The sequence below is a fragment of the Marmota flaviventris genome, chromosome 5, assembly GCF_047511675.1.
Source record: "Marmota flaviventris isolate mMarFla1 chromosome 5, mMarFla1.hap1, whole genome shotgun sequence".
In the NCBI taxonomy this organism is placed as follows: Eukaryota; Metazoa; Chordata; class Mammalia; order Rodentia; family Sciuridae; genus Marmota; species Marmota flaviventris.
Window position 1 is genome coordinate 45,962,069 of NC_092502.1, and position 20,718 is coordinate 45,982,786.

General features: G+C 35.3%; 1 protein-coding gene across 1 annotated transcript in view; it reads left to right on the top strand.

Moving 5' to 3' along the window:
- Lvrn (laeverin) overlaps window positions 1-20,718 on the top strand; it is an 85,551-nt gene that overhangs the window by 38,349 nt on the left and 26,484 nt on the right. Inside the window, exons 5-14 of the mRNA XM_027941124.2 lie at window positions 3,732-3,886; window positions 5,477-5,590; window positions 11,572-11,715; window positions 12,230-12,295; window positions 12,388-12,453; window positions 13,172-13,344; window positions 14,970-15,046; window positions 15,368-15,507; window positions 17,776-17,831; window positions 19,865-20,018. Coding sequence (XP_027796925.2) covers window positions 3,732-3,886; window positions 5,477-5,590; window positions 11,572-11,715; window positions 12,230-12,295; window positions 12,388-12,453; window positions 13,172-13,344; window positions 14,970-15,046; window positions 15,368-15,507; window positions 17,776-17,831; window positions 19,865-20,018 — 1,145 coding nt within the window. The remainder of the gene's footprint in view (window positions 1-3,731; window positions 3,887-5,476; window positions 5,591-11,571; window positions 11,716-12,229; window positions 12,296-12,387; window positions 12,454-13,171; window positions 13,345-14,969; window positions 15,047-15,367; window positions 15,508-17,775; window positions 17,832-19,864; window positions 20,019-20,718) is intronic.

Sequence of the window (20,718 nt, forward strand, 5' to 3'; positions counted from 1 at the left end):
AAATGTGATGGAAAACATATAGCTTGACACCCTCTATTTGAAGGGTTGAGTGGTAAATGCACGCATGTTTATATTATTAAAATAATGAGTTAATCATTTGAGTCAAGTAAAACAGGGTCCTGTGTGAATGAATGTTAGTTTATCAGGAAACAAGGATTTCTCTTAAGTCTAACTGCAGCTGAAGTATGAAATGGCTTCTTAGAGCTGGTGAGATTGGACGATTGGACCACAGATTTCAATAACATTCACAGATTGGACAGAGGATTTCCTGGGATAGCAGACAACATGAGCAGAGAAAGACTCTGACTGTGGGGAGCAAGAGGGATTGGGTTGGCTGGCTGGAGCAGAGCAGTTTTTTGTGAGAGAAGTGGGTGGGTTGGTAGGTGGGATGGGTGTGGGTGCAGGTAGTAGGAAGAATAACTGAGGTGGAGGTAGCTAAAGACCAACTGTGCCCATGGCCCGCTGAGCAATGGAGGTGCTAAGCAATGGACTATGGGGCTCTTGGCTGCACACTCCTCCTCATGGGTGTAAACTCAACTTAAATATTCAGCATAGCACAATTTAGCATGTTCATTAACAAAGGTAGCATGGACTAGAAGAATGACATTTCTTCCATTAGAAAAAGAAAACAAAAACATCTATTATTCTAGTTATAAATATAAGTAATAAATAATCACAATGTAGAAAATTTGGAAGAAAATAGAAAAGCACAAAAAAGAAAAGTAATGTCTCCTGTAATGCTGTCAGGCAGATGTAAAACCATGAGTGATATTTTGGTTTATATTTTATCAGTCAGTCTTGATCTCTTTCTATTTGCATTTTAAATGAAAATGGCACCATAGAGTTGACACTGTTTTTGAATTCCTTTTTTGTTTAAGTTAACGGTACACAGGAACAAGATCCAAATAACTAAACATTCTTTTTTTTTTTTTAAAGAGAGAGAGGTAGAGAGGGGTAGAGAGAGAGAGAATTTTTAATATTTATTTTTTAGTTATCGGTGGGCACAACATCTTTATCTGTATGTAGTGCTGAGGATCGAACCCGGGCCGCATGCATGCCAGGCGAGCGCACTACCGCTTGAGCCACATCCCCTGCCCCAAACATTCTTTTATATTATTGTTTTCAAACATAGAGTTCCTACACATTAATTTAACAAAGTAATTTATTTAACCCTCTATGATTGAACATTTGGATTGATTTAACCTTGGCTACCTTGAAAACACTAAATAAAATCCTTATAAGGAAATATTAGCATATATCTGTATTATCTGCTTCGGTATGGATTCCAAAAGTAGAATGGTTTAGTCAAAAGTTATAAACATTTTTTAAAGATTATGAGGCATTTTGCCAGATTATTCCAGAAAGATTGTGCTTTTTGACACTTTTACCCATCAGCTTAGGTGCCAGTTTTCTTATATATGCATCAACACTAATTATTAATCTTGTACATTTGAAAGTATTATAGTATATCCTTTTAACTTTTGGGTTTTTTTAAATATGCATTTTTTAGTTGTTGATGGACCTTTATTTAATTTATTTATTTATATGCAGTGCTGAGAATTGAATCCAGTGCCTCACACATGCCAGGCAAGTGCTCTAACACTGAGCCACAACCCCAGCCCCTTAACTTTTGATTTTTAAATAATTAATCAGATGGGCATTTTAAATAAGATCTTGGCTGTTTAAGTGACTTCTTTGGTGAATTGTTCTTTTTATTTTATTTTTATTCATGTATTTATTTGTGGGACTGGTGATTGAACCTAGTGGGGTTGTACCTCTGATCTACAGTCCCAATCATTTTTATTTTATTTTGAGATAGGTTCTTGCCAAATTGCCAAGGTTGGCCTTGAACTTGCAGTCCTTCTGCCTCAATCTCCCCAGTCACTGGGATTACAGGTGTAATAAGCCATCAAATCAGGCTTATTCTTTTAATTAATTTATTTACTTTGGTACTGGGGATTGAACCCAAGGACACTTTACCACTGAGCCATATCCCCAACCTGCCCTTTTTTCCTTTCTTCCTTCCTCCCTCCCTCCCTCTCCCCCTTTCTCTCTCTCTCTCTTTCTCTCTCTCTCTCTTTATTTTGAGACAGGTTCTTACTAAGTTACTTAGGGCCTTGCTAAATTGCTGAGGCTGGTCTCATATCTGTGATCCTCCTGCCTCAGCCTTCCCAGTTGCTGAGATTACAGGTGTGCTCCACCATGCCTAGCCTTTTTTTTTTTTTTTAATGGGGTCTCGCTCTGTTGCCTAGATTGGTCTTGAACTTCTGGACCTCATCCTCCTAAGTATGTTTTTTCTTTTTTTTTCTGACAGATTCCCTTCCCCTCATAAACATACACACCCATACGCACACACTTTCTAGTTTTTTTTTTGTGTGTGTGTGTGTGTGTGGTATATATTATAAATATTTTTTCTAGTTTGTGGTTTGTCATTCAAATTTGTTTCAGTTATTTTTGATGAACTAAGGCATTCAATATTAAACTTAAATTACTTTTAAAGCAGTTTTAGGTTATTGAAAAAATGTGCAGAAATTGTGGAGAGTTCCCACATACCTCCCCTCTTCTTCGCTTTCTCACTATGGGCTTCTATTGTTAGCATCTTGAATTAGAGTGGTACATTTGTGACAATTGATGAGCCAATGCTAGTACAGTATTATTAGCTGAAGTGTGTTGTATAGTTCCTTGGGTTTTGACAAGTGTATATGATGTGTATCTACTGTTATAATATCACACAGAATAGTTTCACTGCTGTAAAATTCTCCCATGCTCCACCTATTCATCTTTCTCTGGATCGCTGACAACCACTGACATTTTTACTGTTTTTATTATCTTACCTTTTCCAAAATATCATATATTTAGACTCACACAGTATTTAGCTTTTGCAGACTGGCTTCTTGTACTTAGCAATGTGCACTTAAGTTTCCTGCATATCTTTTCATAGCTCTGTAGCTCATTTCTTTTTGTGTTGAATAATACTGAATGTACCAGTTTATCCATTCACCTACTGAAGGGCATTCTAGTTGCTTCCAATTTTTACAATTATGAGTAAAGCTTCTGTAAACATTTATGTGCATGTTTTTGTGTGAATGTAAGTTTTTAGCTCATTTGGGTAAATACCTATGAATGCAATCCTTAAATCTTACTGTAAGCCTATATTTTGCTTCTTAAAGAAACTACCAGACTGTCTTCCATAGTGACTGTATAATTTTTTGCATTTCTACCAGCAAAGAGGAGAGAGTTCCTGATGCTCTGCATCCTTGCCAGAATTTGCTTTGCCAGTGTTTTGGATTTAAGCCATTGTAGTAGCCATTTAATTACCCAATTCTGGTCAAACCCCAGTTTGCATAGTGGTATCTCATTTTCATTTTCATGTACACATATTTAACAACAAATGATGCTGAGCATCTTTACATGTTTGTTTGCCATTTGTGTATCATCTTAAGTGAGGTGTCTATCCAGATCTTTTCCCCATTTTGTTTTATTATTTTGGGGTTTTAAGAGTTCTTTGTATATTTGAATCCATCCTTCATCAAAATAGTTATATAATCAAAACAATTTATTTTCTGTCTTTGCTGTTACTCTCTAAAAAGCCTTCTCTCCCCTCAGGTTATAAATATTCTCTTGTAAGTTTCAGTAATTTTGTAATTTCATGTTAAGATAATTTATAGCTAAAATCTTAACCTTTTTTGGAGGGGATGATTTCATTTTTTCCTCCACTTAAATCCACTTAGATTTAATTGCGTTGCCTGTTTTTGACAACCGTGCAATGGAAAATTGGGGACTACTGATGTTTGATGAATCATTATTGTTGCTGCTACCAAGTGATCAACTGACCGAGAAAAAGACTCTGATCTCCTACATTCTCTCCCATGAGATTGGACACCAGGCATGTGGTAAAATGTTTTTTTTTTTTATTTCACATGGAGGTATTCTCCAGCTGCTCTACCAAAAATAGCATAAAACAAAAACACTGCCACACAACATTTTTTAAAAAACCTTAAAAAATGTGACAGTGAGTAAAATCAAGGAAGGATCTGCTTAGTGGGATTCCAGCTGGACTTGGGCTGTTGGTGATGGACCATAGTGATGAGGCCTCAAGTCCAGGCAAGGGGTAAGGATTTACATTCAGAGATAACTGATCCACAAAGTCTTCTTCAAGGAAAATAAGCATTTGGGTACAATGGTTCACACCTGCAATCCCAGTGATTCGGGAGGCTGAGGCAGGAAGATTGCAAGTTGGAGGCCAGTCTCAGCAACTTAGTGAAACCTTGTCTCAAAATAAAAAATAAAAAGGACTGGGGAAGTAGCTCAGTGGCAAAGCATCCGTGGGTTCAATCCCTAGTAGAAAAAAAAAAAAAGAAAGAAGCCATACAGAGCTCTGAGTATTTGTTTTTCATTCTATCTTAAAATACAGGATACCCAAAAGGGTCGCTAAAAATACACACATTTTATCAAAGAATTGTTTCAAACTTTTACTTAATTTTACTTTGGAAAGAGATTAAATGGATACAGGCAACATATTAGTGAGGAGAGCAATAATTAATCCTCTAGCTGCATCAGCAAAGGCAGTGTAAACATTTACTTTATTAGATCAGTGTTCTTTCACATTGTGATTTTAGAAGGTTAGCCCTTGGATTTGGTGGAAATTCTCACATCTGCATTTCAGTCTATTTCATTTACATGCATTTGTCAAGAAAGAAATCATCTCAAGCATGGAAGTGTTACTTCTTAGTGATGTGGCTCCATAAGAAGTTTGGAAAAGAGCAATTTACTAGGATTGAATAACACCCCAGTGTATAATCAACACACACACACACTTTCACCGGCTTTGATCAGTCATCACAAGTGTCATTTTTTTATTATACCTTAAGTTGCATTCTGTTTTTGAATACAGGCTGCTAACAGTTATTACAAAACTCTGGTTAAATCCCAGTGCATTGTTGGTTTTGGAAATTATTGTTTTTCTTTCTTAGTTCCGTTCAAAATGCACACTTATTTTTTCTGTTCAGTTCAAATAGAAAATAATTACAGCAGACCACATTGCATAACATATGATTACTTGAATGATTTGTATGTGGCATAGATCAAGTCGTGTTTTAAAACATAACACAATGAACTCCTGTTTAGAGTATAATGTGCAAGGATTACTAGGTGGTAACTCAGCAGTCAGGACTTCTGCTTCATTTAACTAAACCTAATAATTTTGGGCAATGTGAACAGTTTAAGAAATGTTACAGTTTGAAAACAAAAATTGCTTTCAATCATTGGATGTGAAAATAATTACAAAAGAGAAATGCATGACTTGTATCTCATGCTAAAACAATGCCTGCTTTTTGGAATCCTGTTTTCAAGTTTTGTTATTTATAGAAAATAAAGTTTAATTATGTCTTTTTGAACTTGCATTTATTTAACATGCAATTACAATAAATATAACTTAAATTTAAGAAAGCTCTTTTTTCTCTCCCATCTCCAAAAGTGGTTTGGAAACTTGGTTACCATGAATTGGTGGAACAATATCTGGCTCAATGAGGGTTTTGCATCTTATTTTGAGTTTGGAATAATTAACTACTTCAATCCTAAACTTCCAAGAGTAAGTATGTTTGTTAAATTTATTTTAAAATTTTCTCCTAATTTATAATTAAAGCATATTCATTGTTGAAAATATATAAAATATAAAAATTAAATTACTAATATTGATATCAGACAGAGGTGATCCATATTATCTTTTTCATATATTTTTGTTCTGGAATTACCTGTTTAAATATTTTTTGAAGTTGGAATTACCTAGAAATTCATAATGCTTTTCTACTCCATTTTATATCATGAGAATTTCTACACATCATTGAATTCTTTTATAAGAAAAAAATTTTAATGGATGCCTAATATTTTATCATTTCATCTTATAACATGTTTGCAAATAATCTTTGCCTTTTATTAGGTTTTGGTTATTTTCACTTATTTTTACTGTTATACCGATACCGAGACTCTCAAATAACTCTCAGACCACACATTGCCATTCCAATTAAGCCTTTATTGCTGGCCAGCAGCGGACACTCTATTCTCTAAAAAGCGAGATGGTCAGAGTGACGTACCCGCCTTCAGTTGGCCTCATATTTAAGCCAAAAAACCGAAAGAGGGACGTTTGGGGGTTTAGCCAATGTAAGCAAGCAAGTACAGGAGCTGAATTGGGCAATTAATGAGACAATGCAATGGTATTATTATATAGTAGTATTTCCCACAGGACTTTCCAGGTTGGCATAGCAGCAAGTAAGCAGAAAGGAAGTGGATCAAAATGACCCTAGTTGAGTACAAGTTAGAGAATGGTTACTAACGCCTAGACAATTAATCTCTGAAAAGGTAAATTGCCCAAGAAATATGGAAAGCAAAGAGAACAATTTTTATATAAGAATTGCTAGGTAACTATTAATGGGTACAGAGTTGGAGCTTTCCCATGGGAGAAGCATTTCTTACATGATATGGAGTCTCAGGGTAAAATGGAGTCTGTTTGGTCATTGCCTAGCCTGGCCTATAATAACACTACCCAGACTAAATTTTAAAGCAGTTTTAATCTGTAGTCTATGGCCTTAAAGATAAGTGATATGCTAATTATTGTGACTCTTGTAGAATACTATTGTTGATATTGCTTTGTGGATTGGAATAAAGAGTAGTATGTATTTTAAAAAATTTATAGATATGAAAGCCTGATGGTTTCAACTATAGCTTTTATTTCTGATGTTTAGTTGTAGTAATTAGGTAGTGCTTTTAGAATGGCATGGAAAAAGCCAAATTGACTTGATTTGATTTAGATATTTAAATATTTAGATATAATGTTATCTGTTGATATAGACCTCTCTTCTCAAGCAAAGCAGAGGTTCTTTTCTTGGCTTGCATTCCCGATACCCACATCCCTACTTGGTTTCTGCCTCCTGTCACTTCTCTGGTCTTTGGGGTTGCTCCTTCCTGCTACTCTTGCTTAGCTACTCTGTCATCTCACTCCTCATTGTTCCAAATCTTGACCTCTTCTCTCTTCTTCCTACCCTCACTCATTCAAACTGCTTATTAATACTTGAGATGCTGATTTCCACTCACCAGATCTTTTTTACAAGTGAAGTCTATTCATTATAAAGAAGATTCTAAGATTATGCTCTTTCTACAGTTGTCCCTCAGCTTTCGTTGGGAGAGTGATTCCAGGATACCCCTCACATTGCAAAGTCTGTAGATTTCTCTTATATGAAACAGTGTAATATTTGCATATAGCTTAAGCACATGTTCCCCAATACCTGAAATCATCTCTAGGTTTCTGGTTGATACCTGGTACAATACAAATGTTATGTGAGTAGTTGTCATGCCATATTGTTTAGGAAATAATTAGAAGAAAAAAAAGTCTGTATGTATCCAGTTCATACACAATTTCCCCCCTATGTTTTTGATCCACAGTTAGTTGAATCCATTGGTGAGGAATCCATGGGTATGGAGGGCCAACTGCATTATTTTTGTAGTAAAATTTCCTTCTTTTATGAAAGATGGTGATAGTAGATATTTGTTTCTGTTGATTGTTTGGCAGAATAAAAAATTGAAAAACCTATTTTGACTCATAAAAACTTTTAAAAATTCCTTTTCCCTGTTTGTGAAATCATAGTGTTTGGGAAGTTCTGAGGTGGAGAGACCTCTTAATGTCCCATTTCCAGGCCATACATCCTGCATTCTGAAAGCTGCCCCTAGTCCCGGCCCTGTCACTCTGCAGTGCCTCCTCTTTCCTCCCCTGCACTGTGCACAGGCCCTGTTGTCCTGAAAAAGGAGTTTAGATGTTATTATATAGAACAGGAGACTGAAATGTTCAATGACTTTCCTAAGCTTGTTTTACTAACTGAACAGAACTGTATTTACAACACAGTTGTCTGAGCCTAGGCTGATAAGTATAACTAAAATAATAAATAGATAATAATAACTAGAATAATGTGGTAATAACAATAATAAAATTGAATTTGGCATTCACCTAGATACCCAGAATATCAGTGTAAAGCACTGAGAGTTCTATACATACATCATCTTATTTAATTCTCAGAACACATATGTGAGTGTAGTTGTTATTTCTATTTTACAGATGAAGGAACTGATGCATCAAGCATCAAGTTACAAGGTCTGAGGTTCAGTGCCAGGACTGTTAACTCCCAGGCTTTCAACCACACTGCTTTTCAGGGAGAGCACACGAAAGTGTTTCTAATCTCAGGGAGCCAGTGTGTGTGTGTGTGTGTGTGTGTGTGTGTGTGTGTGTGTTCATTTTGACTTTTTACTCTACATATAAACTTTGCATACATGGAGTAAATCTTTTCTTCAAAAATCCTTTCAATATACTCAAGTGTACCTACAAAATTGTGTGTGTAATTCTTTTATGAAATAGAATCACACATGGTTAATGTTATTTATAACTTTTCAAAAGCATTTGGTTATATCCCAGATTAACTGCACTTAAATCAATAATGCAGTTTCATTCCCATCAGACAATGAAATTCACCCTTTCTTATTTTTTTAACTTTTTTAAAGTTGTAGATGGACATAATACCTTTATTTTGTTTATTTATTTTTTTATGTGATGCTGAGGATCGAATCCAGTGACTCACACATGCTAGGCGAGCGGTCTACCACTGAGCCACAACCCCAGCCCCCACCCTTTCTTTTCTTAAGTGAATGGATCATTAACATCAATTCAGTTACCTCTTAATGCAACCAGACTGGCTAGATATTACCAGATTCTGGCAAACTTGATGAAGACTTATTATTGGTAATTTTGAAGTTAAAATTGCACCATTTAGTTGATTTTTTTTAATCATTGGTTTCTTAATCACTCTTTTTCTGGGTCTATATTTCTCAATAACTTGTGGAATGGAGTGAGTATAACTCTTGCCAAAAGAACATCAGATCTTGGCACTTGAGGAAATTGCCATGAGCTTTGTGATTAAAAAGCTTAAGTTTTTTCTCTGGAGACTGTGAACTTTGGCTTCCATTTAATTTAGTAATTTGATTGAAATTGACTAATGGAATCACAGAACCATATGCAGAAACATTTTCATTTTTTCTACATCTTGGTCTAATTTCAGCTGCAAGTCATTAAAGCATGATGTGACTGGGTCGTGGTCAAGGGTTCAGAACATTGAGTACCAAGGGTTTCCTGGCTCCCAAAGCTCCAGCTCTGACATTGTCACTCAGTGACTTTTCTTCTTCTTCTTGGTCTAAGGAAATAGCCGATCTGTGGAGGACTCTGCAACGTGGCAGATCTTGTTTGTCTTTACTATTGTAAGCTGAGGCACACTGTTGAATGCCTCTGAGTTTAAATGGGTTTCATGCTGCCATTCAACAGATTATTGAGCATTTAGTGTGTCCTTTTATTGACAGCTATCATCAACTAAGCTCTCTATTATATGCTTACAGATTATTATATACATTATCTCATCCAATCCTCAGAACAACCCTGAAGAAATGATGATGATGATGACAATGATGATAAATAATCACAGCAGTGGAACACTTATTGAGCATGTTCTAATTATTACATACAGTGCATCACAGTTATCTTGGGTGGTCACAGTGATACCTTAAAGATTATGTAAAACCTTATACAAGGCAGTCAAAAGAGACAGAGACAATTCATTCTGAGGGGAGGAAGCCCCACAAAATAGGGAAAAGGTTACATGTAGTATAGAAACGTTCATTAAAATGGTTATAACAGCAAAAGCTAGAAACAACGCAAATCTCTAATAACAGGGGAATGATTAAGTCAATTATGGTCCATTGTACCAATAGCTATGTTTACTTATTTTCTTATTTAGCTTTTGCAAAAGTTCTGTTTGATAAACTTTGAAAAAAAAGGAGTTCACCTCTGACTTGACCACCTGTGAGAATTGCTTCTTATATTTGACTTATTTCTTTCAAGTTTACATTTCTCTTTCACTTACAATGCAGCGGTCCTTATAAGAGTTAATTATGAAGATGAGGTAGTGAAATTTTAAAATGATATGATAAGTAAAGTAGAATATAAAAGTTTTTACAACTATGGGAATCAATATATAGGAAAAAAGATAGGAAAGAATTATACTAACATTGTAGTTATGCTTATATTGGGTGTGAGATTATGGATATTTTTTATTTTCACTATTTTCTATGTTGTGCTTATATGACACTTGGGTCAACAGAAACTCTCAAGAACTCTTGAGTTTAAACCAATACAACCTATTTGCATATGATTTTGGTTTCATTCCTAGATTTACATCAGGGAGAGGTTGTCCTTGTTATGTGTGATAGAGATCTAGTCTCTAGAAGATTTCTGCGATTCTCATTATCCTTAATAAATAGGAGCAGACCTGTGTAGATGTTTCCTCTAAATTCTTGATACTGTGATTCTTGAACTAGCAATATTAGTAGTATCAGGTAGTTTATAAGAAATGGAGGTGTCAACCCAGACCAATTGAGTTAGAACATAATTTGGATGAAATTCCTAGGTGATTCTTATTTACATTAAAAGTTGATACCTAGCTGGGCCTAGTGGTACATACCTATAATTCAGGCTACTCAGAAGACTAAATTATAAGGTTTGCAAGTTCCTGGCCAGCTTGAGCAACAGAGTGAGACTCCATTTGGGAAGGAAAAAAAAAAGTTTGAGACACATTACTCTATGTGATTGGCTTTCTCATTTGGGGAAGAGAGAGTCTGATAATGGCCTAATCAATAGTATTACTAATTTAAAATTAACTGCTATTTAATAGGAAAGAGTTGATCAGAACATTGGACATAGAACACAATTTGAAAGATTATCTGATAACATCCCAAGGGGTGAGACAGTAAACTTGGAGAGCCCAAAGACAGTAGGGATTTGAGGCCTTACCAGGGGCTTGACCTGCTCTACAGGTTATGAACAAACTGTCTGTTTAATTTCTCCATTATCTTTTCTCTGTTTTTTGTCATCCCATATCCCCCTTTGTCCATGATTTCGGTTTCCTTCCTAGATTTACATCAGAGAGAGGTTGTCCTTGTTATGTGTGATAGAGTCTCTAGGAGATTTCTGCGATTCTCATTAAAATGTAATAAACTGCCTTCTCAAAATGCCTATGGATTTCTTTCCAATTGTAAGTTATTATGTCTACATCCTTGCAGATTTACAAATTTAGTATACTTTTGGCTTTGTAAATGTCCATGTAAGAGAGACTGATCAATTTTAAGGAATCACTAATATAATTACCAATCAAATTCCAGAGGATTGAAACTACATAGAAATGCTGTTCTCTGGAAGGCCCTGGCAAGTAGCCATGGGCTTCTTTAGGGGAAATGTACACAACTCTTAGATACCACATTAACTTTATAATGATTCTTTAAATACAACAAGGTATAAAATGGGAAGGGAAGTCTCCTATAGTTTTGTTATTCAAGGAATTATGACTCTAGGCCTACTATGATTCACAGATGCTTCTCTTTTTTTTCCTCCTTCAATAGAAGTTTTTGGAAGTGTTTTAGGACCATTTAATTTTGTGTTTCTATGACACCCCAGAAGTTAATGTGGCTTAATCTTTTCCTTTATAGAATGAGGTCTTTTTTTCTAACTTTTTACATGGTGTCCTCAAAGAAGATCATGCCCTGGTGTCTAGAGCTGTATCCATGAAGGTGGAAAATTTCACAGAAACAAGTGACATAAATGAGCTCTTTGACTTATTTACATACAACAAGGTAAAAGCAGTTAGATATTTTCCTCTGTTCTTGCAGAAAGTTATATAAAATGGATTCTAAGGTTTGTAGATTAATGTGAAACTTAAAACTTTTGATATGAATATCCTTAATTTTATTGAATAAATGGGTTTCAGAAAATGTAGTCAAATTAGTTATAACTTAGAAAATATTAACAGGAACCATTTTATCTTGGAAAGGTTGAAAATCATCATAAATAGATTATTATAAAGACAGATCATTCTGTCTGAGAAATACATTATTACATATAAATACCTGAATCAAAAAATTTTAGTGTACCCTCAATTTTTTATATGTAGTACACTAGCTCACTGTTTACTTCTTCATTAGTGACAGACTACTATTTTATCAGTATATTTAGGGATACTTCAAGCCTTCAGTTAAAGTACAAAATGCGATCAGGAACACAGCCCAGAATATCGCTTTTTAAAATGCAATGTGTCAGTATGTAGATATTGAATTTTGTGCAAATAATGAACAGCTTCTTACATCCTAGGGAGCATCTATGGCCCGGATGCTTTCCAGTTTCCTGAATGAGCATTTATTTATCAATGCACTTAAGGTGAGTTTGCAGACCAGTTGCTACCTGGATGACAGCAAACACATATAGCTAAGGCATGCTATTTTTCAACCTTAACTTCCCTATTTTTACAGTCATATTTGAAGATGTTTTCTTACTCAAATGCTGAGCAAGATGATCTATGGAGGCATTTTCAAATGGTAATCATCCTACTTTTGGATACTTTCTTACTGGGTTGTTTTGTCTGTTATAGTACAAGATTGGGAGGCCAGGGGTCAATGGCAGCTTCACAGAAAAGCAATTTTGCCTTGATTGTGAAACTCCCTTAGGTCAGGAATTGGAATTGTGTCTTTAGTCTTCTCTGTATTCTCATGCCCAAAACAGAGCACAAACTAGATTCATAAATATGTACTCTGTAAATGAATGAATAAATGAAGTATGTAACCACTCATATATAGTCACTTCTCTGTATTCAACCAACCCCAGATGCAAAATATTAGAGAAAATTGGACTTGTACTGAACATATACAGAACTTTATTTCTTGTTATTGTTCCTTAAATCATACAGTATAACAGTCACTGTATTTATATAGTTTTTACATCCCAATAGGTAGTATAGAAATAATTTACAGTATACAGGAAGGTGTGCATAAGTTGCATGCAAACACTACTCTGTTTTATTTAAGGGACAGGAGAATCCATGAATTTGGATATCTCCAGGAGTCTAGGAACAAATCCCCCTCATGCCAAAGGATAACTGTAAAGAAATAAACAGCGTTCTGAATTTGGCCCAGATCACTGGGGATTACTATGTAGATGATGACTAGCATAGCTACTGCATTTCTTTTAGAAGATTGCTACTTCAAAAAGTTTTGCTGATAACTGTGTCTGCATTTGTGATGATCTTTTTTAAACCAGGCCATAGATAACCAGAGTGAGATCCTTTTGCCAGCAACAGTAAAAACCATAATGGACAGTTGGACACACCGGGGTGGTTTTCCAGTCGTCACTTTGAATGTGTCTACTGGTTTCATGAAACAGGAACCATTTTATCTTGGAAAGGCTGAAAATCAGATTCTTCAAGCTCACAAGTAGGTAACTTTGCTTCTCTTTGTCTTCACCTGCCTTGGGCTGAGCTCTGATGGAATGGAAACCAGCCAGTGGGGAGGAAGCATAGCCCTTGATGGGCACATGGCCTACTGCAAAGGAACTCTACATAGGATGCCACTGTGTACCAGGGTGAGACAGAGCCCCAGAGTCCTGAGCAAGGCTGGAGATCTGCAGTTAGGGGCCCAAAGCATGTCCCTCTCCTGGGATTTAGAGCCATGCCAGTGACCAAGGCTTTGGGGTGTTATATGTTGCTCATAGTCTTTTAGATAGAGGTAATGAATACTTTAGATTCTGGGTGAAAGGCAATAAGATAGTGCCACAGGAATTATGGCCTTTAGATGCAGTTAGACCTGCATGGAACACTGATCTCACCAAAATTCAAATCGTAGGTTCATCTTGTTTAGACGTTCTGACTGGCACAGTGGCACACACCTATAATCCTAGCAACTCAGGAAGCTGAGGCAGGAGGATTGCAAGTTCAAGACCAGTCTTAGCAACTTAGAGAGACCTTATCTCAAAATAAAATTTAAAAAGGCTGGGGATATAGCTTTGTGACAGAGCACCGTGTAAAAACAAAATAAAAACCATAAAACTGAGTTTCAGTTCCCTTATCTATAAAATAAATGTATTGACACATCTTAGAGAAGTGTTGTAAAAAAATGAAATATCAAGTAGTTGCCCAGAACTCATTACTTCCTCCTTCCCCTCTTTTACCTTTCTTAATTTGTTAATTTTCAACTGTTTTTGATAGTTTTGGTTTTCACATTTTATTATAGTAGATATCAGCACAAATGAATAATCAGTTTTCAAATACCATCACCAAAATTTTCAGGTTGTCCTACTCCTTCGTTAAAACCCCAGGGGAAAGAAAACAGGAGAACTGAGGGCTGTTTCTCACTGTAATATTCTGTGCCTTTGAAAGAGAGGGAAGTCTTAACTCTGCAAAAAAAAACCAAACACATACTTACACTTGCAAGTCTGAGAGACCAGGCATGTGAAAATTTGAGCAAGACTGGAAATGCTGCCCAACGTCCAAGTCATGTGTCTTTTCAGATGACTAATGAGCTCCCTGTGGTCAGCAGGTTCATCTGGGTCACACCCACCAATGTGGAAAAAAATGTAGGGATCCAACAAATATAAATGTCCTGGATGATTTCTGTTGAGCATATTTCAGATGGGGAGAGAGATAGAGACTAAAAAGTATTTTTAAACATTTATTAAGCATTTTCTTAAACTATCCTTCACCTCTGGGCATGGACTGATTTGGGTCTGTGTACAGCCTTTGAATGCCCTTGAGAGAGGCCAGGTGGTCTTAATTTCACATAAATTGGCCTTGAAGGGAGCAGATATAAAACAGTCTTAGAAGCTACCTACACTGTAAGAATAAATCTGTAAGACACAATAAGAGAGGGGAGTGAGCAAATAGCCAAAGCAAAACTGGCTATTTGTAAAAACATTAGCAAATAATCCTATGAGCAAAAAGTCCAGAGGGAATGAGCGAAGAATTCCAGTTCTGTCTGCTATTTTATCATGTCTTTAATATTGGCTCAGAGTGTGCATTCTTATGTGTTAAAATCAACTAATTTTTTGCTTTTCTTCCCCAAAGTGACACATGGATTGTCCCTATTCTTTGGATAAAAAATGGAGCTCCACAATCTTTAGTCTGGCTAGACAAAAGCAGCAGTAAGTAGCAAATTTTAAAAAACAGCTTCATATATACACATATATAAAGGCAGTGAATAAGATGTTCAAATGTCTGGCTTTTGAGGCCTCATTTAGAACTAAAATGTATCCTTCTTGTAGAACATAGAACTTTAAGGAAAAGTTTTAATTAAAAGCCATTACATGTAAAAAAATATAATTATATGGTAAGACCAATATATAATTTGAATTTTAAAATTTTTTGTTAGGTTTATTGTTAGAACTGCAAATGAATTATATAAAAATGTATTGAAAAAAATTTGTAAATGTACCATTTCAAACTATTCCTATATTTTTTTGTAGAAGTATTCCCTGAAATGCAAGTTTCAGATTCTGACCAAGACTGGGTGATTTTAAATTTGAATATGACTGGCTATTATAGAGTTAATTATGATAAATTAGGTTGGAAAAAATTAAGTCAACAGCTTGTGAAGGACCCTAAGGTAAGGTTATGTTGGGTAGTTTGAATTAAGTACTGTTCATGGTGTCCTCTCTCATCTTTAGAAGGTGAGCTTTCTTATGGGAAGAGACTCCATCCCTATTCCCACCCCTCACCTCCAGCCATACTGAAGAGGTTGTTTTTCTTATTCTTAGAAAAGGGGTGGTTTTGGTTGAATGCATTATGTTTTTGAACATTCGTCTTGCTTTTCCAAAATAATTTTACCTTCAGGTGAAAATCAGAATACATTTTCCTACTAATAATTTTGCAAACTGTGGCAAGTGACTTAAATGTTCTGCTTCCATTTCTTCACTTTAAAATGGAAATATCACTATGTCTTATTTATCATGAGGATTAAAGATGATGTAGGTTTAAAAATACTTAAAATTTCTAAGCCCATATAGTTACTTAATATATGTTAGAAAATATTAACTTTATTCCTGAAAACATATTCATGTGCTTCCTCAGAGGACAGAATTTAATTCATAAAACAGCAATAATGATCCAATATCACTTTACATTATGAAATCACTATGAAATCCATAAACACTAAGGTTGAACAGCTCAAATTAAATAGATTTTAATTGGTTGAATTAAACTGAATCTCCACTAGTAGCAATGGATGGTGGCTTAGGGATCTATGCCGCTGGCTCTACTGTGATGTGCTGTGAACCATGGACAGGTCACTTAGATCCCATTTATAAAACTGCAGTGTTGAATTAAAATATGTCTTAAATGTCTGCTTTTCAAAAATTCTGTGAGGACACAATAAGCCTCTCTCCCTGAGGAAGCCATATGGCATGATGACCCATAGGTTCTGGGTCAGGGAGACTCATGTTCATATTTTTTTGTTCATCATTTACCATAAGTGTGAACTTGGACCTCTTCTTTGACCAGCACCTCAATTTCTTTATTTGTATAGTGGGTATAATATACCAACCTTAAAGTGCTGCTGTGGAGATTAAATAATTGATACCTGTATTATGTTTAACAAAGATCAAACCACAAGTCAGGTTTTCAGAACATTTCAGTAATTTTTAAAATATGTATATTGGGGATTCAACCCAGAGTCAGTCTATCATTGAGCTACATTCCCCAGTCATTTTTTAAGAATATTTTTACTTTGAGACAGGATCTCACTAAGTTGCTGAGGGTCTTGCTAAGTTGCTGAGGCTGGCCTTTAACTTGAGATCCTCCTGCCTCAGCTTCCCGAGTCTCTAGGATTACAAGCATGTGCCTGCACACCCTGCAGTACTTTTTTTTTAAATAAGATTTTAAATAAACTTACAAAATCCACTTAAAATAATATCTTCTTTAAAAATCTTTATCAAAGTGGCTAAATTCTTATTAGTTTCTAAGGGCACTTTACAACACAAAATACTAGGTTATGTAATTTTAGCAATAATTTCTTGAAACCGTAATAGATTTACTTATGGATAAATGGAGGTAAATTCTTTCTACAAAATAATTGGTGAGCAAATAAATCCTACTTTGTAGTATTAGTATTCATCTAGAAAATATAAGTATTAATGCTGCTAGAAAAGTGATGAGACTATTACTGAGGGAAGAATTTAACTTGGCTTGCTCTGATGCTCAGAGGAATGTTGTGAAGATAAATTTTCTAGGACCAAATATGCCAAAGAGCTGGGAGATGTTTAAGGAATGATGTAGGAGGCTTTGGGCACCTGGAGGGTATTGAAGCTGAGTTCAGAGTCCTGTGACCTGGTAATGCCAAGGAATTTGGACAAAAGCTAACCAGTTAGTGCCAAAGGTACCAACCTTTTCATGTATATAAGGGACTCTGTTGGTGCTATGTGACACATCAGTAAAATCTTAAAAAGACAGAATACCTTGGTATTACCAAAGTGGTGTGAAATAATATTTATTTAAGTCCTCCCATGCCAAAAACTCACCTGAACATAATTTGGACACTGTATTACAATTTATTGTATGCTTTCTGTTTTTAGAGAGGCCTTTTAAATATGGCTACCTTTTTATTATTTTTTAATGTGGTATGTTTAGGGAGTACTTTGGCAAAATTCTCTGCTATATTTTAACATTATGATTGATGTCCAGAGGGATCATTTATCAAAAATAGATGTATAATGAATAAATGATGGGGATTGTCCTTAGCAATTACTTTGTGGATGAGATAATTCATGTGAAAATACTTTGGAGGCAGCAATGATATTTAAAATGTTATTTTTTAAAAAAATATTTTATTAAAAGTGTTCTCATCTTTCCCTTCACCTATTTGGGTCTTATTCTGCAGGCCATTCCTGTTATTCACAGACTGCAGTTGATTGACGATGCTTTTTCCTTGTCTAAGTGAGTATGTTTACTTCTCTCATAGTTGTTTTAGAGTATACCTAAAATTCATAAAAAATAATAGCCTCATTGCAAAGAGTTTATTCTTTAGTATACACATGACTTAACTGATTAGAATTAGTTTCAACTTCTGTGGTCATATTGGAATTTTACAGCAGAAAGAGTTGCTGAAAATAAATAGGCTATCAATTGAGATTTCGAAGTCATTTCTTTACCCAAAGGTGATGACTATAGGTATAATTTTAATGAGATCTAGCTTGTATATTAATGCATTGCAGAATTATTGACTTTAAATATATTTATTCAGAGTAATTAAGATGCACTGCTAAGTATTTAACCAGGTAAATTAATTAATATATGTTACAGATTTAAAATTTCCATGCAATAAAATTAAGGGTTATAATGTAGTAAGTTATCTAGCATGCTCTGTGTCTTTGTCCTGTCATATTTCTTGAGGATGTCATGTCTTTGCTGCTTTTTCCCTCTGTGACTTGCAGCTAATTTCCTTATGCAAAACCTTTCTGAAAACCTTCTTTGAGGACACCCTGACTTTGATACTGTTGACTACAACTTCCTAAAAACTTTTCAGCTTCCTGAGACTCCACTTGCAAACCCAATTCTCCTCATGTATTGACTTTGCTTTTTCCTATTGCTGTGAGCATACTGAAGCCCAATCATGGTTATGTCATCTTCTTCCTTTTCCTTTGGATAGCTCATTCATTCTTATGATTTCAGTGACCATTTTATATATGTACAGTACCCAGATGGTATATGATGATTAATAAATGCTCTAAATTGACACATCAACTTTGCTTTCCTCCTGTCTTATGTTTATCCTTTAGTCATTTAAACACTGAACTTTATTTCTATCTCCAAAATGCTCTTGCTATCAATTTCTATGCCTGTGTCAAGAATACCACTATTCTCATTACTCAAACTAGAAACCTAACAGATATTCTCCTTTTGGCTCTCCAGCTCTCATGTTTCACAGGTCTGTATGTATTATTTATTCATTCTTGTTGTGTCCTTTGGATTATTACCTTACAACTTTAGTTGCTTCATGCTAAGTAAAATTTTTGGCATCTTTTGCCTGGCCTATTGCATTAGGACCTATTTCATTAGGCTCTAGGCCTTTAGTTCTTTTGAATTTTTCATTCTGTCTTTGTCAGCACTGCAGCAGTGAAATTTTTAGGCATCAATTGCATCATGTTACCCCAGTTACTTAAATATTGACAGTGCTTTCCCACCAAACCTAAGCTCTTCATTCTGACATTCAAGGGTCTTCGAGGGTTTGAACCACCTCACCTATTAGTTTCCACCTCTCACCACACATAGAGGAAATTCCCTCCCTCTGTTAGGTTGGTCTGCCCATCACACTAATTCCCATGTTACTTTTGTCCTGGGCTGTCTTCTTCCTTCTCTCTGTCCATTTTAATTCTACCCATCCTTCAGTGGTTTTCTCAAGTTCTTCCAAAAAGCCATGAGGCCTTCTCTGACTGTCCTCTCTTTTCATATTTCCCCCTTTCCATGCGAATGCTTCTTTCTTTGCCACTTTATGGTATTCATCACCTGTCCCGGGACCTAATAGCAAGTTTCTGCTCCTCACCAATGCTCTTAACAGTGGGCAAGCGTAGGGTCTTATGGATTATTGCCCACTGGCAGCTGACAGAGCATTAGATAATGACTTTATATATATTGAATAGAAAATATACTCTCATAAAAACACACAATAGATATCTAATATTCTCTTGCCCAATAATTGAGCCAACATTTGGCCTGGACTTTCTACAGCTTCCAGTTTGGATGCATGAATGTACTAGATTGAAATGGAAAGTCTGGCAACACTTCTTGTGTTTCATTTTACTAGTAACATGGAATCTTAAGTAACCTTCTTGCCTTTTGATTTATTCACACACCTTATTGAAGTCAGGCATTGAAGCACGGAACAAATATGGAATCAGTACAAATCATTTAGCAGGTGAAGGTTTTTTGAAAGTGTGTGTCTGTGTGTGTGTTTTTTTTAAACCAAACAGAAGCAATTATATTGAGATTGAAACAGCACTTGATTTAACCAAGTACCTTGCTGAAGAAGATGAAATCATAGTATGGTATGAAGTCTTGGTAAACTTGATAACCAGGGATCTTGTTTCTGATGTGAACGACTATGATACATACCCATTATTAAAGGTAATTTCATGCTTTGTTATGTAGTTTTATTTTCTGGTGCTAGGGATCAAGCCCAGGGCTTTGCACATGCTAGGCAAGCATTCTACTTAGAGCCACGTCTTAGCCCATGTTATGTAGTTTTAAAATAAATTTTCTCTTCCTTTTTCCATATTCTAGCCAGCATCTGAAAGACAGCTCTTTCCCAAAGTAATTGTCAATTCATTCCATGTAGCTATAGTCTTCTTAGTAATAGCTGATTATTCTTAGCTGGTCTAGGAGATAAGTATGAGAGAAATTTGCAAGGGTACTTCATTCTTGGTAAGGTGACAGTGTATTTTAAGAAACCAGAACTGAAGGAAATAATGCATCTTCTTTCATATAGAAAAGGACAGTATCTATTAGAAAGTATTTCTCTAAGAGTTTGTTAAGTAAACACAAGGTCTTTTTAACAGCCCTGTTTTTATAATTGCAATACTTTCATCTACCAGATCAACACTTAAAATCAGAGGAATATATTCCAGAAAGAATAAAAGTTTTGTAGTTGTTTTTAATATTAGGAAGAAAAAGTGGGAAATTAAATTAATGAATGAAGAAATGATATGCCACCATCAATGACAGAATATAAAGAGGAGAATTTTCACTGCTACATCCTAAATAACAGTCACTTATGGGATGGCACCTGTATAATCAAAGCAAGAGCCAGGGAGCCACCCTTTTGATA